This window comes from Eptatretus burgeri, chromosome 1, assembly GCF_056783735.1.
Source record: "Eptatretus burgeri isolate ZD-2024b chromosome 1, Ebu_testis_v1, whole genome shotgun sequence".
NCBI classification, from domain to species: domain Eukaryota; kingdom Metazoa; phylum Chordata; class Myxini; order Myxiniformes; family Myxinidae; genus Eptatretus; species Eptatretus burgeri.
The window spans coordinates 28,365,610-28,382,846 of NC_140961.1; the positions used below are offsets into that span (position 1 = coordinate 28,365,610).

Genomic DNA, 17,237 nt, shown 5'->3' on the forward strand with positions numbered 1-17,237 from the left:
GTTCTGATTGAGATATAAGAAACCAAAGCCTCTTACAAATGTCTACTCTGTGATGCGGCACCCAACTCGTGCAGCAGAATTAACCTTTCCTTCAGCTAATGCATCAGAGTCGACAGGGCGGTGTATAAGCTGAAACCCACACTCCATATTCTGTATTCATTTGAAAGCTTGCGAATGTTAAACATTTCTGACAGGATTTCACACTTCTCTTCACTAATGATTATGAAAAAAAATATTTAAAAGTTTCACATTTTTCCATTGTGTACACATTGATGTTTTACATTTTAAAAACGTGAAATCTCGCAAGTCAATGCAGAATTACGTACTCAGCAGAGGGGTATCAGCGTATACACCGCCCAATTGTGCATAATCGATGATGTCCTGAAAGTAGTTCCACAAGTGTGGAGGCAACGCCGTGCCCGCGTGGCTCGTGCCAAGGGTTGGGCTGGGTGCCGCTGCGTGTGAGTGTCGATGTGCGCGTCGTGTCCTTGTCCGCACAGTGTGATCGATCTACTCTCACCATGCCACGTTTGTCTCAGCTCGACTCCTTTCGATGCCGAGTCAACAAACGCTTCTGCTTGGAGCTAAGTGCGTTGTCAATGCCCGTATTGTGGTATCGACCGGACTCGAGCAATATTATTATTATGAGGGATAAAAGTGAAATGTCCAACGTGTACTTTTTCTGGATTAAATCGTGGATGATTATATTAATTGCACTGTTGTTGTGTTATTGTGTTATTGTTATTGTTAAATATGTTTTGGAAGCTTCACTTTAATTTTGTTGCAAAATATTTGAAAGCGAAGCTCTCACTGAACGTCCGATGGTGTAAATAACATGTTTTCATTGTTACAGTGAGAGGCTCTCGTTGGGCATGAAGCTGTTTTTACAAGACCTCAGAGTGTGTCCGTTGATCGACTCCCAATTCCCCCCGGTTGCCTCGTTATCTACCCCAAATTCCCCCCGGTTGCCTCGTGATCTACCCCAAATTCCCCGGTTGCCTCGTGATCGACCCCAAATTCCCCCCGTTTCCTCGTGATCAACCCCAAATTCCCCCCGTTTCCTCGTTATCTACCCCAAATTCCCCCGGTTGCCTCGTGATCTACCCCCAATTCCCCCCGTTTCCTCGTGATCGACCCCCCAATTCCCTCGGTTGCCTCGTGATCTACCCCCAATTCCCCCGGTTGCCTCGTCATATACCCCCAATACCCCGGTTGCCTCGTGATCTACCCCCAATACCCCCGGTTGCCTCGTGATCTACCCCCAATACCCCCGGTTTACTCGTGATCTACCCCCAATACCCCCGGTTGCGCTGTGATGTACTTTAATAACTTTGGTAGCCGCATAATGTAATATAACCCCGATTCATTTGATAACACCTTGATTTACTCCTCATAGCTCCTGTTGCCCCCGTGACGTACCCCTGAGAGCTCCTGTTTCCCCTGTGATGTACCCCTGATAGCTCCTGTTGCCCCCATGATGTACCCCTGACAGCTCCTGTTGTCCCTGTGACATACCCCTGACAGCTCCTGTTGCCCCCGTGACAGCTCCTATTGCCCCGTGATGTACCCCTGACAGCTCCTGTTGCCCCCGTGATGTACCCCTGATAGCTCCTGTTGCCCCCGTGACAGCTCCTGTTGCCCCCTGACGTACCCCCGGACAGCTCCTGTTGCCCCCATGATGTACCCCTGACAGCTCCTGTTGCTCCCGTGATGTACCCTTGGTACCCTCGGTTGCCCCCGTGATTTACTCCTGATAGCTCCTGTTGCCCCCGTGTTGTAGCCTTGATACCTTTGGTTGCCCCATGGTGTACTCGCACTTTCTTTGGTTGCCCTGTGATGTGCAACTGATGTCCCGCGATGTACCCCGACACCCTTGACACCCTCGGTTGCCCCTTGGACACATGCATGAAAAGTTTTTCTTTCGCATGCAAAATAATAATAATTAATAGAGCTCTGACCCTTACAGCACAAAGGTCACGATACTGTTGCGGCATGCTGATGATGTATGTTGACAAAGCAATCTGAATTTGAAAGTGTCACTGAGTGAGATTGTGTTTGTGCAGAAACCTACCAGGATCTCCATCACTGGAGTGTGGAAAACATTGCTGCGTTCTGGGCAGAATTCTGGGATTTCAGTGGGCTGCTCTATTCCCAGCCTTACACACAGGTATTACACCTATGAATAGGATGTCACTCTCATCTTCCTTTTTTTTTTTTTTTCTTTTCTTCATCGGTTTACTCTGTCTTGCACTTTTAATCACCTTTTTTAGAATCGTCAAATAGCTGAAAGTGTTTTTTAAAATACAGCCTTTTTACATTTTGTTCTCTTCTTGCACAGACATTCACTTTTTGCTTTGTGCCGTATAAATTTTTTTTTACCTCCGACACCGAAGATGGATGGAGGTTATGTTGTCACCCCTCGTTTGTTTGTCTCTTTCTGTCTGTGTCTCTGTCTCTCAGCAGGATATCTCAAAAAATTGCTGGCGGATTTGGACAAAACTGGGTGGACAGGTAGAGTGTGCGACAAGGACGAATTGATTTGATTTTGATGAAGATCCGGATCGGAATCCGAGAATTTATTTTCATTTTCAAAGTAATTCTTCAGCATTGAGAGAGGGGGCTAAAAACGACACAAAACACGATATCTCAAAAAGTGATGAACGGATTAGGACGGAACTTGGTGTATGAATTGGGTAGGTGACACTAACAAGCCAATTCGATTTTGGTTAAAGGCAAAATCAGGATGTGGACGTCAGTGGGATAAAAAATCTAAACCTGAATGAGTTCCACCCAGTGTACGACACTGTTGAACTTATCTATTTGGTGAATGTGATCGTTCCATCAAGACAAACAAAAATCGTTTTCATGACAGATTTTGCCTCATTGCAATCTACACCTTCAATTAATGTGTCTCAAGTTTTTGTGAGCATCAAAAGCATTGAAACCATGCCATTCATTTCATCACCAAAGTGTTCTTTATGGGCTCGATACACTCATCACAATTAATTGGTTCACGAAAAAATAAGTGACCACTATATTCGTTATTGTTGTGTGTGTCTGTCTGTCTGTCTGTCTGTCTGTCTGTCTGTCTGTCTGTCTGTCTGTCTGTCTGTCTGTCTGTCTGTCTGTCTGTCTGTCTGTCCCGAGCATAACTCCGTCGGTTTTGATCCGATCCTGACAAAATTTTGGTGGGAGGTTTATATCATGATCAAGTTGTGTTTTCCTGAAAATGGGCGTGGTGCGCCCATTATGGGCGGAGCCACGCCCCAAAAACGTGTTTTTAGGGGGTAGCCGATTTCAATTTGCATCTTCTCCAAGGGGGTTTGTCGAATCTGACAGGGGTTTCGATATTTGGTTAGCCCAATGGCACCTGCATAGCCCCACGGAGCTCGTTTTTTTTATTTTTATTTTTTATTTTTTTTATTTTCGTCCCAAGGTCAAGGTCACAAGGTCACGAACTTAGAAAATTGCGATTTTGACATTAAAAAAAACATCTTCTCCGAGGGGTTTGTCAAATCTGGCAGTGGTTTCGGTATTTGGTTAGCCCAATGGCACCTGCATAGCCCCACAGAGCTCGATTTTTTTTATTTTTTTTTATTTTTTTTTTTTCATTTTCGTCACAAGGTCAAGGTCACGAACTTAGAAAATTTCGAATTTTGACATAAAAATCATACGACCGCCCAAGCTTTGAGAGCTAGGATGACAATATATTTTATACATAATCTTGAGGTCATTCCCCACCTAAAGTCTTGAAACCATTTTGCTCTATCTCGAATACCTTGCCCGTGGCGCCCCCTTCAAGTTTGTTTTTACGCTGATTTCATCAAAGTATGGATAATCCGATGAATGCGAAATGCCATATAGCCTATATGACGTTATATTGTTCCTGGAATGTTCCAGAGGAAGTTTTGCGCCAAAGGTCATGATCCTTGACCTTTGACCTTTCGAGGTCACAAAGGTCAAATTTTCAAAGTTGTGGGAATCGAACCGGGTTTTCGACCTTCGACGAACTAACTCCAATAAGCGATAGCACGTATCCTGTTTCCTTATTTTAATGTCCACAACATTGTTTTGTGACCTTTAAAGGTTATGCAAAGGTCAAATTTTGAAAGTTGTTGAACGAAACTGGGTTTTCGACATTTTGCAGCTAATAACCTGTCACTCGTACTACATCATGTTGATCATTTTTATAACTTGGTCAAACATTATCACATTGTCTCATCCTTGACTTCTGAAACAATCTACATCGTCAAATACCGCTCGTGAACCATCGTCGTCTTTAGACTTGTCTATTTCTTATCCGTTTCTCATTCAATGTCATTTTTGAGCATGCTTTGTCAAAGTACTTCTCATTGTATGCACATTTCATATGTATGAAAATAAACTCATTTATCATTATCAAACTGTTCAGCCTGGCAGAGGTATGTGCTCTACTGAATGCCGTTCTTGTTGGTTGTAATTATTCAATGTTGGCAGAAATGTAAGTTTACCCTAAGAGTGAATTGTTATAAGATAGGCCCACCCATGAACATTGATGTCTTCAGATATTTTTCAAATTTTTATCCTAGGTTGTGTATGGTCTAAAGCTCAGCCAAATTTTGATTTGATTGACTCATTCCCCGCCGTTTGGGCCACACCCAAAATTTGGAGATTTTGACTCCCTTGAAATTTTTTTTCCATTTTCAAAGTGAATTATTTGGAATAACCATCAGTTGCCCAAGGAAATTCCTTTACAAACTTATTATATGGTTTGGGTACTAAAATATTTTGTACAAAAATTTATGGGATGTGGATGGTTATGGAGTGGCGCCACCTATAATCCCTTTCGGCAAACATTCACTTCAGAATTTCTCTGGCCAGATTTTTAATAACCATCAAGGTCCCATGGATTTTATTAATGCATAAGATAGTACAAGTACTGTACTATCCTCTGAAAGTAAAACATTCATGGGACCTTGGTGATTATGGCAGTACAGGGGGTCTCAAGACCACTTCGGGCTATACGAAGCCCTTTTTCGAGTCACACCCACTCCCATAACCATCCTAATATTTTGAAACTAATATTATCAAATGAAAGTTCCATATCTACACCAACATAACCAATAGCAAAATCCATGGGACCTTTAAAAAACAAGGAATAAAACAGGTCCAAAGTTGCCTTGTTTGACAGATAATGTACAGTACATAGCGATGTACATTGTACATATAATTTACAGGTATATGTACACGACATGGACATGGTCTGCCTCTATCACCAATTTCCATTACTCATTCTATTTGAAACTGTAAAATATGTATGTATTATGAAATAAATGCTGTTTTGAGCAAATTTTGTCTTTTGTATACATTCTTTAGCTTGAACACAAGGTAATTATGAGATGCAAGGTGATTTCTTTCATTTGTATTTGCCACCTGACATGACTTTTTTCCCATCATGCTATTTGTAATTTCCTTTTCTTTGTCTTGGCAAGATCAAAGAACATGTAAACAAAGAAAGCTGAATTTATATCCCCCCCAATCCTTGTACTGTATATCATACCTGGTAAGTTACAATTTCCCACATTTGTCTGCTTATAAATAGGTCAAAGGTTATCTGGGATTAGCAGTTTTGAAATCCAGCATCAATTCAATCCAAGATACCATGTGTTTATTGTCTGTTCCTATATGAAATAAGCATAGTTCTATCATTAGGCATTATGAATGCAGGTCATACTAATGCCATGGTGTCAGGGATAGCATGGCCGAGTCTAGTTCATGTTTCGTTGATTTATTTTTATTTTGGTTTGTTGAATGAAAGCCAGTAGAAAAATGCGGTGATTTGAACATTACTTCCTGCTGTTCATGTTCAGTCCATTCTGAAAAAACATAGGGTAAATAAAATCGTATAGAAAAAATCCTTTTATTCATGCACCAATAAAAGTTTAGGCCAACTTCTCCAAACACATACTTTTGCTCAACAGTAGATGCATCTTTTTGTTTCAGGGGACATCACTCAGCCATGGCATATAGATCGTGCATTTTCTACAACGGAAATCATGGTATTTGTGGCCCGTTTCTGCCACGAAGAGCTCACTCGCTGACCAGTATAGCATCACAGAATTCTGGATAATGGAGAGGCTGTTAAGGTTTCATTCCTTCAATTGTGTGGAAAGGAATTATTAATTTGGTGAAGAACACCCAATTTCAACAGTTCTGTGCAAAATGCATCCGCCAACGGTTATCAACAATCGATGCCAGCTGATCTTCCAAAAGAAAGATGAAGAAGATGCCAAGGCGTACCTCAAAAGTTTAGCATAGAAAAAATGTGGGCAGATTCCCATGGACCATCCTAAAAATACTGTCTTTCTTATAAACCATCCTACCCAAGAGTTACATAAATTGTATCTAAATATTTCTTCAAACTTTTCAGGAAAATAAATGATTCACATCGAGAAAACATTTTTCCACCTATCTCGGCCACATTCATAACAGCATGGGGTTAAAGGAAACAAACAAATATTTAGGATGGATGGCCCAAAAACAGATAAGACATTTCGTGAATACTTTACTCTTGAATCAGCAATGGAATATAGTGGACTTCTGCAGCAAGTGATGGAAATTGGTGACAGGCAGACCATGTACATGTCATGTACATATACCTGTACATTATATTGTTACGAATTTGGGAATTCGATTGCACACAACATTCAGGTTCCTTTAGTCAGTTATGTCGATAAGTGCTTCTTCCCTAGATAGCTCACCTTCCATTGTTTAAATGTTCAGAAATCGATTAGATGTGCTGCGGATCGATTTAATAGTTAGGGAACGAACAATGGAGACATCCCTCCCCCTCTTCTGCGAAGAGCAAGAAGAACCATGCCGTCCTGTGACTCATGATGTCAACAACTCCCTCCCACCCGTGGCTGAACGCTGGATGGAGCACGAGGGCATGAGTCATGAGTCACGCCGGGAGTGAGGGAAGGGCAGGAGAAGGATAAGAGGAGATCTTTTCTTTTGTTCGTGGGGAGAGTTGGAGAAGGGAGTTGAGGGGAGTTGTTCAGCAGACCGTCGGGTCCTGCTTGGCTTGCGTTAGGGTTGAGGCCTTCGGAAGCTTTTTGCTTCGGCTGGCTCAGTGAGCTTCGGCTGCAGCCTGGCTCGGGAGGAGGCTTTTTGCTTTGGTGATTCAGTGAGCTTCGGCTTCTGTTTGGCTCGGGAGAGCTTTTTGCTTCGAGCTGCTTTTCTTGGAAGGAAGTTAAGCCGGTCGCTCGGCTCGAGCTGCGAGTGGTGGTTCTTCTTCTTGGTTCGTGGAGCTCTTTGTTCTCCATTTTGGTTCCCGGCTTGGTGCGACTCATCGACCTCTTTGTGGAGGTGGTTCCTCGGGGAAGCATCGACGGGAAGGATCGGTGCCTCGTCTCACCAGCACGTGTTGAGAAGCGCGGGAGGATTCGCGGGAGCTCGGGAAGGATCGCAGCTCACGGCGATTGGATCCAGCTCGCTCTCGCTGGAGCAAGGGTCCGAACAACTTGAAGAGCACACGAGGTGGAGAGGTTCGAGATAGGTTCTGAGTTTCAGCTCACCTGTCCTCTGAGCTGGAGCTTGTTATTAAAGGCCTTTGCCACCATTTCTTGGGTGTGTGTGTGTGCGTACGTGTGTCCGTGGGCCCATCTAATAAGTATGAACTGCTGTTAAGTGCAAGTGACTGTACATAATAAGTTGACGGTTGTAGTTCTTTTGTCGTGCTTTTGTTGCTTGTATAATTGCGTTTGTGTTTTGCCTTGTTTAATTGGATACGTGCTTTATTATAATAAGTTGACGGTTGTAGTTCTTTGTCGTGCTTTTGTTGCTTGTATAATTGCGTTTGTGTTTTGCCTTGTTTAATTGGATACGTGCTTTATTATAATAAATGTCATTGTGTGAATGTAAACCTGTTCGTTGCGTCCATTCCCTCATTGAACTTCCCCATCTTGCACTCGGAATATAGTTGGTTTTTAAATAGCCGGTAAAGTGATCGGGTCCAACGCGACTGCGCGATAATACCCCGCTCGGTTATACCAAAAGGAAGCGAGCTGCTTAAGCGGCTCGTTTCCAAGTGGTCCCGTTGAGGTACAGTCTCTCGATAACCTACCCGCGCGAATAATTAGGTAAATCGAAGATTTGGCAATCGGACCCTGTAGCGCGGGTCGAGTGCGGACAAGGTTGTGGTGTGGTTAAAAACACACCCGTGGCTGGTTTCCGGCGTTGATCCGGAAAGCCGCGACTGGATTGTCCGTTCGGTGGGCGAAGCGACCGCTATTGGTTTGACGTGGTCGTTCGCACGCCGGCGGGCGGAAATCTACAACAATATGTACATCGATATGTACATTATCTGTCAAACAAGGCAACTTTGGGCCTGTTTTATTCTTTGTTTTTAAAAGGTCCCATGGATTTTACTATTGGTTTTGTTCGTATAGATATGGAACTTTCATTTGATAATATTAGTTTCAAAATATTAGGATGGTTATGGGAGTGGGCGTGGCTCGAAAAAGGGCTTCGTATAGCCCGAAGTGGTCTTGAGACCCTCTGTACTGCCATAACCACCAAGGTCCCATTAATGTTTTACTTTCCTAGGATAGTGCAGTACTTGTACTATCTAATGCACTAATAAACTCCATGGGACATTGATGGTTATTAAAAATATGGCCAGAGAAAGTCTGAAGTGAATGTTTGCCGAAAGGGATTTTCCATGGCACCACTCTCCATAACCATCCAGATCCCAAAGATTTTTGTTCAAAATATTTTAGTACCCAAACCAAAAAATAAGTTTGTAAAGGAATCTCCTTGGGCAACTGATGGTTATTCCAAATAATTCACTTTGAAAATGGAAAAAAAATTCAAGGGTGTCAAAATCTCCAAACCTTGGGTGTGGCCCAAACGGCGGGGAATGGGTCAATCGCATCAAAAATATGGCTTTGAGTTTTAGACCGCACACAACCTCGGATAAAAATTTGAGAAATATCTGAAGACGTCAATGTTCAAATGTTACCATTTTGGGCCTATCTTATAAAAATTCACTCTTAAGAATGGGTGGTTATTTGGTTTGGTTTTGTTTGGTTGTATGGGTTGTTATGCATGTGGTTGGTTGAAATATATTATTTATATATATATATATATATATATATATATATATATATATATATATATATATATATATATATATTAGACCCACCCACATCTCTCACCTGTGAATGGAGGGAATAGCCAATTGGGTCTCACCTAATCGACTACACCCATGTGGCTAGGATTCTATAAATGATTGACCCCTCCCCTGCTCCTCTAACCAAAGTAGCTGCATAAAGCAACCCAAGAAGACTTGCGCAAGGGAAGTGCTAACGCTGTTTCAAACCCTTCCCAGAGTTCCTCAACAACTATAAAGACTTTCACACGTAGTACACACATGACGATCCCAATGCTACACACCCACTCAGCCACCGGACCGGTTTTATCACTTATTGGCGAATCATCAGCAATAGCGTAGACAGCAATGCATACCAATGAGACTCCCATTCCGAAGCATGTACCACATGCAAATATCAAAAGCAGTCAATATATAAATAAAGAAAGACCCTCCCAAATCTCTCACCTGTGAATGGATGGAATACTTTTGTTTTTCTCTCTGTCTCTGTCTCACTGCTGTGTCAGAGATGGTGTCGTTCAAGTGGAAGGAATTCTTCAGAACTTTTTTTGTCATCTAATTGCCTTTTCTTCCATTTACTGCCCAGGTTTTGCCAGAGAAAGCAGGCATTGCAGATATTCCAGAATGGTTCAAAGGTTCTCGCCTCAATTTTGCTGAGAATCTGTTGCGTTGCCAGGACAACCAGCAAATAGCTCTTTATGCTACAGGTACGAATCTCACACGAATCCACCTTCACAACCCTTCCTCTGTGTCTATCATGCTTATCCTCAATCCCCATGACCCTCCCCCTATCCTTTTCTTTTTCAGGTGAACAAAGAGACAAAATTGAGACTGTGACGTTTGGCGAGCTGAAGAGACGGGTTGGCAAGATGGCTGTTGCAATGCGTGAAATGGGGCTGAAGCCTGGAGATGTAGTTGCAGGTTTGAATTTGTACCCAACAGTGTCAGACTTGGGATAGTCCGACAGCATGGTGCAGACAAAGTGCACTTACCTTTGAGCCGTCTAGTTTTTGGTTTGCTTGTTGGTCCGACTATAAACTGGTGGTTTGGTGCTTCACAGGCAGGGTGTTTTATCAATGAGTATGCTGTGCCTTGGATGGATGTGAAGCTGGCTGTGGACGATAAAGATTAGTTGGTGGACGTTAATGATCCCTTGGTATCTTTTATTGAAGAGGAGTGGAGTTATCACTGACATTCTAAATTCCTGTCATAACCAGCTTCAGCCAAACATAAAGGCGCTGTTACACCTTGACGATTTAGCCAGCAATGGCAACGTATAAAAATGTATGTAAAATGTTGGCGTACGCTGAAATTTTGATGTTTTTTTTTAAGTTTTGGTCGTATTCATAACGTGTTGGTTGTATGCATAACATATTGGTAACGGGCACAGAACGTTTCGTTGTCTTATAGATAACTTATACCAACGAATGCTCAGCCTGTTGTCGGCGTTCACAACCTATGCCCAAAGATAGTTTAACTTAGGCATAGCGCGCTGCACGTATCGCCGACAAACTCATGGCGTAGCCTGTTAAAAACCTGCCGCACGCCGATTTAAATCATAACCGCCTGAAAATTGGAAGTGTCAACCACGCAGTCACAACTTGATGATTTTGCCAGCATTCGCCGGCCTATGAAAAATTTGCCGAACCAAGCTTGCACACGTCGAATACGTTATGGGTAAGTTGTGTATACGTTAAGAGCACGCTGAAAAACTATGAAGTATGCTGTCATATTTCGTGGTACGTCTCGTACGTCGTGAAATTTCAAACATGCTGAAAATTTTACGACGTACTCGCCGTATGGCTCACACGTTCCGCTTCGCTGGGAATAAGTTGTAGGCATGATATGTGATCGTTGACACACGTCGACACAAGTTCCTTGTAAGTTACTCATAAGTCGAAACACGTCGAGGTAACGAGGTCGAGATTAGCATTCCCGAAACTTATTTATAACCAATGAGTAACGTGTTGTAGGCACGTTACACGATCGTCGAGGCATGTTATGCGATCGTTGACACACGTCGAGGCACGTTACTTGTAAGTTACTCATAAGTCAAAACACGTCGAGGTAATGTTTAGCATACCCGAAACTTATTTTCTCCATCAAGGCACAATTTATTTTTTTCTCCTTGGCTCCGTGAAGGCACATGACAAAATATCTGAAGTTGTTGTTGTTGTTGTTGTTGTTGTTGTTGTTGTTGTTGTTGTTGTTGTTTTTTGTTATTTTTTTAGTCTATCACGAATTTTAAAATATATTCGGACATTTGCTTTTAAGTTTCGACGTGACAATATCCTCAAACAGAAAATATTCACAGAGGAGGAACTAAGAATAAGACATGAGCAAACTGAAGAGGCAATCAGACGTGACGTAACGGCACGTGACGAAATATCGGAAGTTATTGTTGTTGGTTTTTTTTTTTTTAAACGCTGCCAATACGCCATTATACGGTAACTGTAAATTAGAAACACGTTCAGTAAGTTCTGTGGTCGTCCGGAAGACGTCAATCAAATACGTCTACATATGTCAATATGCATTGGAGGTACGTTACACATAGGTTCAAAGCACATTACTCATAGGTTAGAAATAAGTTTTGGATACGCTGAGCATTACCTCGACGTGTTTCGACTTATGAGTAACTTACAAGTAATGTGCCTCGACGTGTGTCGACGATCGTGTAACGTGCCTACAACACGTTACTCATAGGTTATAAATAAGTTTCGGGAATGCTAATCAATACCTCGACGTGTTTCGACTTGTGAATAACTTGCAAGTAACGTGTGTCGACATGTGTCAACGATCGCATAATGTGCCTACAACTTATGGCCAGCGTAGCAGAACGTGTGAGTCATACACTGGCATAAGTCGTAAAATTTCAAGCATGCTAAAATTTGAGGACAACCGCAAAGTACAACGATGAAAGCCAGCGTACGACGACGTATGGCAGTGTTTTTCAGCATGCTCTTAACGTATACAAAACTTACCCATAACGTATTCGACGTGTGCCAGCGTTTTAGCCAAATTTTTCATAAGTCGGCATACGCTGGCTAAATCGTCAAGGTGTGACAGCGCCTTAAGGCTCGGCCAGCCGTATTGTGAAAGACTTGGGCCAAGCACACACATTCTATGATTCACTTACCCCCAACTCAATGGGAAACGGCAGAAGGTGGCGAGAGTGGAAGAATCTGGATATGTTGTAACCCAAATCTCTGTTGACTTTTCAACTCTGACTGTGATTTTTAACTCTGCAGGTTACCTCCCAAACTGTGTGCTTGCTGTGGTGGCCATGCTAGCAACTGCAACTGTTGGAGCTATTTGGACGTGTACCTCTCCTGAGTTTGGTGTGGAGGTGATTGCCTCACAGCAAGAGCCTCTATCACATGCACAAAGTTTGCAACCTTTCTGTGTATCGTTGTATTGAAATCTGATGAAAACAACCTATCCCATTACAAGTCTTTCTCTTTTCCCCCATTGTCATCCTTACAATAAAGAACAAACAAACTCCTTTTTCCTGATTGTACACCTCATCTTCCTTTATTCCTCTTTGATCCTGCCTTCTTCCCTGATGCTCAACATTTCTTTATCTTTTTTTTTTTTCCATTCCCAGTATGGTTCTATTCCGAAAAGTTTGTTTCCCCGATTCCATATATCCCTGATGCTTAAAACGCTTGCTTTGCACACTTCGCCTTTCATGTCATTGCCTTTGCTAACTTTAGAAATCTTGCCCCCCATCCCCCTCCTCCTCCCGGAACCCCCACAGGCTGTGCTGTCCCGTTTTTCCCAACTCTCTCCCCATCTCCTCCTCTCAGTTGATTGTGTTATTTACAACAGAAAGAGTTACCCACAGCTGGACAAGGTCAAGCACATTTCAAAAGGTTTGTCGTAATTATTTTAACAATATTCTTCATTGGGTTTACAACTAGATGACTAAATATAACTTTATGATTAACATGACTATTTACAATTAACATGACTATAACTAGAACAGTAAATATTTTGTCAACATTTTAAGTAATTCCCTTTTGGGGCCTTGTTGGGCAGCATCTGCAGGATTTGTTGTGCAAGTGGCTGATGTAGATATTGCTGAATGCTGTGTTTCTGAAGCAGCGATGAGCTTTTTCAATAACCTTGTGTATGTTGTTTGAACTTAGCATGTTAAAATGTCAAAAGAAAAAAAAAGAAAAAAGTACCTGTTCATCAATTTTTTAATTTTTTTTTTTCATTTAGTAAATAGTCAGATTTCTGTATTTGTGAAATGAAGAAGTAGTCTTGGTTATGAAAGATAGTTTCAATCTACATCGGTGGACAGGAAGAATTGACGGAACTTTTATAAACTCTTCTTGGAGCAAAAAAGGGGGATGGGATTGGGACGAGGGTTGACGATAAGGTGAGAGTGAGTCAGAGGGTGTGCATCAGAATGGGGTTCAGGGAACACGTAGGGTGAGAATGACTTGACAGGTCAGGGTTCAGAGGTTAAAAGTGAAAGGGGCTGGCACTGGGAGGAAATGGAAAATAATAGGGAAAGAAAGAAATGAAAGGACATCACTGCATACATAAACTAAAATACAGAGAGGGGTATATGATTTAAAGGTTGGAAGAGACAGGAGGTCTCGGTGAAGGAAGACTGCTGGAGATGAAGCTTGTTTCTTGTAGATGTCTGTTCTCAAATTAAAAACGATACTGGAAACCATATGGCTGATTGAATGTGTGTAGGGAGGGGTGGAGGGTGGGGGGGGATTAAAGTGTTTAAAAACCAATTTGGAGAGGCCTGTGATGTTCGTTCGTACATCGAGGAAGTCTTAAGCCGCTGTCACACCTTGACGTTTTAGCCAGCGTATGACAACGTATCAAAATGTATGTAAAACGCTGGCGTACGCTGAACTATTCATGTTTTTTTTTTCCAGTTTTGGGCGTATTCATAATGAGTTGGACGTATGCATGACGTATTAGTAACGTACACAGAACGTTTCGATAACATATAGATAACTTATACCAACGAATGCTTAGCGTGTTGTTGGCGTTCACAACCTATTGCCAACGACAGTCTAACGTATGCATAGCACGGCAGCGTATCGCCGACGATCACGTGGCGTAGCCTATTAAAAGGCTGCGGCTCAACGATTCAAATCATAACCGCACTAGACATCGAAGTGTCAAGCCGCTGTCACACCTTGACATTTTAGCCAGCGTATGCCGACGTATGAAAAAATTGCCTATACGCTGGCACACGTCGAATACGTTATGGGTAAGTTTTGTATACGTTAAGAGCACGCTGGCATACGTCGTAGTACGCAGAGTAGGTCGACAAATTTTAAGCATGCTGAAAATTTTTCGACGTATGCCAGCGTGTGACTCGCACGTTCCGCATACGCTGGCCATAAGTTGTAGGCACGTTATGCGATCGTTGACACATTCGACACACGTTACTTGTAAGTTACTCACAAGTCGAAACACGTCGAGGTAATGTTTAGCGTACCCGAAGCTTATTTCTAACCTATGAGTAACGTGCTTTGAACCTATGTGTAACGTATCTCCAACGCATATTGGCGTATTTGACATCTTCCAGGCGACCACAGAACTTATTGAACATGTTACGAACTTACAGCTACCGTATAATGGTGTATTGGCAGCATTTAGGGGAATTGGTATATAAAAATGGGGTTCACACAGGAGGAACCCATCAGTGTTCCAGACTCCATGGTTTTTTTTTTGGGGGTTTTTTTCTCTTCGCCATGATGGTGATGTTGACACTTCGATTTCTAGTGCGTTTATGATTTAAATCGTTGAGCGGCAGCCTATTAATTATATTATATTATAACCACACTAGAAATCGAAGTGTCATCATCACCGTCATGCCAAAGAAAAAAACAAAAACAAAAAAAAAACCACGCTAAACATAACCTCGACGTGTTTCGACTAATGAGTAACTTACAAGTAACGTGTGTCAACGATCGCGTAACGTGCCTACAACACGTTACTCATAGGTTAGAAATAAGTTTCGGGTACGCTATGCTGACATTTTAGCCGTCCACGCGACGGTCTCTTCCACGACGCGTGACATTCACGTGCCGGCTTCCCTGCACGTAGACGCGCGCACAAGGGCCATTCGCAAAATGCGTAACGGGCCTCGGACGCAGCGTCTCGCGGGACCGGCGCGGTTACCAAATTAACCCTTTGCGGCCAATTAAGCTCGCTGTACCCGTCTCCCGTCTGGGTTGGTCCATGTACCAATTCCTCGCATGCACTCACGCACGCCATTTTAATCGCACCATACTCACTTCTGACACGTATTTCAGCACACACTCCGGGACAATCACACTGGGGGTGGGAGTCTGCACAAGGGATTCCGAAGCCTGTACTCCCCCCAAACTCTGCATGGACCCGTTTGCATCACTCACCCGCTCAACCTCGTTTGGCCCGACCGGACCTACCTGGTCGCAGTCCACTTCGAGGGAGCATACCATCTCCCTTTGTTCCTGAAGGAGGCTATCCTGATGCTCGCACAAGGTCCCGATACATTCTACCAGCTGAACCCCATTGTCCCTCACTAACTCTATGTGTGTGTGCTCGTCTTTAACTTTATTTAATTCGTTCCCCTCTTTTGCTTCCTGCGTCTCCGTCATTGTTTCTAAATCCTGCGTCTCCCCTTGTGTCTCTGTTAATTTCTCCGTCTCTGTCACCTCCTTTGGTTCTTCCGTCGTCCCCTCGTGTCTCACCCAACACATTTCCTCAATTATTGTCGTGGCATCGCTCGTCGTCCCGACCTCACCAGTCTCCATCGCGGGCCGGACACAATTTGCACTCCCTCTGGTCGGTTCGGTCACTCCGCCACGTGGTGCCGCCATTATGCCCTTCATCCCATCCAAGCTCGCCTGCAGGCTTAACCCCACACACTGCATTTCACCCCTGACCTCATCCATCTTGCGCTCAAAATCCCCCTTCATGCTTTGCGCGCTCACGTTGCGCTCCAAATCCTGTATGTTTGCATCCATGCAGCGCGCATTTTCATCCGTTTTGCACGCATTTTCTTCATCATTCTCATTAACATTTCCCCCAACCGGTTGATGTCAAACGACCCTGACGAAGCAGATTCGCCTCGGTCGGTCGCGGTTTCGCTGGGGACCAGGGGGGAAATTTAACGGAAGGGGGGGGGGGTTGTCATACACAACACCTGCCACTCCTAATACCCCTTCTGGGTTTGGCTGTTGGGAAAGTTCTTGCATGGGGGTGGTGTCCTGGACCATGGATTCCTCAAAACCTACCATTATCTCCACACCCACCTGCTTCAGCCCACCTTGGTTCGCCATGTTGCGTGTTGAGAATAAAATTTCGCTCGCTCGCAATTTGGGGGACACTGAGGGGGTTTGCTCCCTCCCCCTGATCCATGTCCCGTGAATTTCTCTGCGGAGGGGTTCGAAACCCGCTCCTGACACCAATTTGTTGTGGAGCCGGGCGTCGGCGGCGAGCACGACCGCTCGGTGGAGCAGTAGAGTCGGCTTCACCGAACACCCGGAATCTAGATCGTGCTCCTCGGAGAATTCCGAAAGGCACAGGTCCCTTACAGGACCGTGAATCGCCAATAATTCGGTCACGTGGAATCGGGTTAATTGCCAACTTCAATACACCTAAGTATCCACGCGGAAAAGCTAGGTTCCTTGCAGGACCGTGAATCGCCAATAATTCGGCCGCGTGGAATAGGGTTAATTGCAAACTTCAATATACTTAAGTATCCACGCGGCAAAGCTACAGGGGAATTCACACCCTCGGCAGGACTCGAGCGGAACGAGCCGTTATCGTGTTCGAACCGTGCGCAACCCGAACAGATGGTTACCAAGACCCATTAGTCCAAATGCACAATTTACCGTTTCCTAATTTCCCAACACGCACCGTGCTAAGCCAATGAAAGAAACACAGAAATGAGCTGATACATTCAACAAAAGGGATATTGATTTACAATAGGCAGGGAGGGGGAGACAAGAGCAGAGTTATCTGACTATAAGAAATGCAGTCATTGTTGAAGCAAAAGCACTTGTATAGTTGCTACTTAAAGACGGGCCCACACACAGACACACACATACAGAAATGGACC

General features: G+C 43.5%; 1 protein-coding gene across 1 annotated transcript in view; it reads left to right on the forward strand.

Annotated features, from left to right (window-relative positions):
* The first annotated feature begins 361 nt into the window (after positions 1-361).
* Positions 362-17,237, forward strand: part of AACS (acetoacetyl-CoA synthetase) — a 44,763-nt gene continuing 27,887 nt past the window's right edge. The window contains exons 1-6 of the mRNA XM_085876739.1: positions 362-588; positions 2,064-2,167; positions 9,738-9,858; positions 9,959-10,072; positions 12,400-12,497; positions 12,909-13,023. Coding sequence (XP_085732865.1) covers positions 522-588; positions 2,064-2,167; positions 9,738-9,858; positions 9,959-10,072; positions 12,400-12,497; positions 12,909-13,023 — 619 coding nt within the window. The 5' untranslated portion in view covers positions 362-521. The remainder of the gene's footprint in view (positions 589-2,063; positions 2,168-9,737; positions 9,859-9,958; positions 10,073-12,399; positions 12,498-12,908; positions 13,024-17,237) is intronic.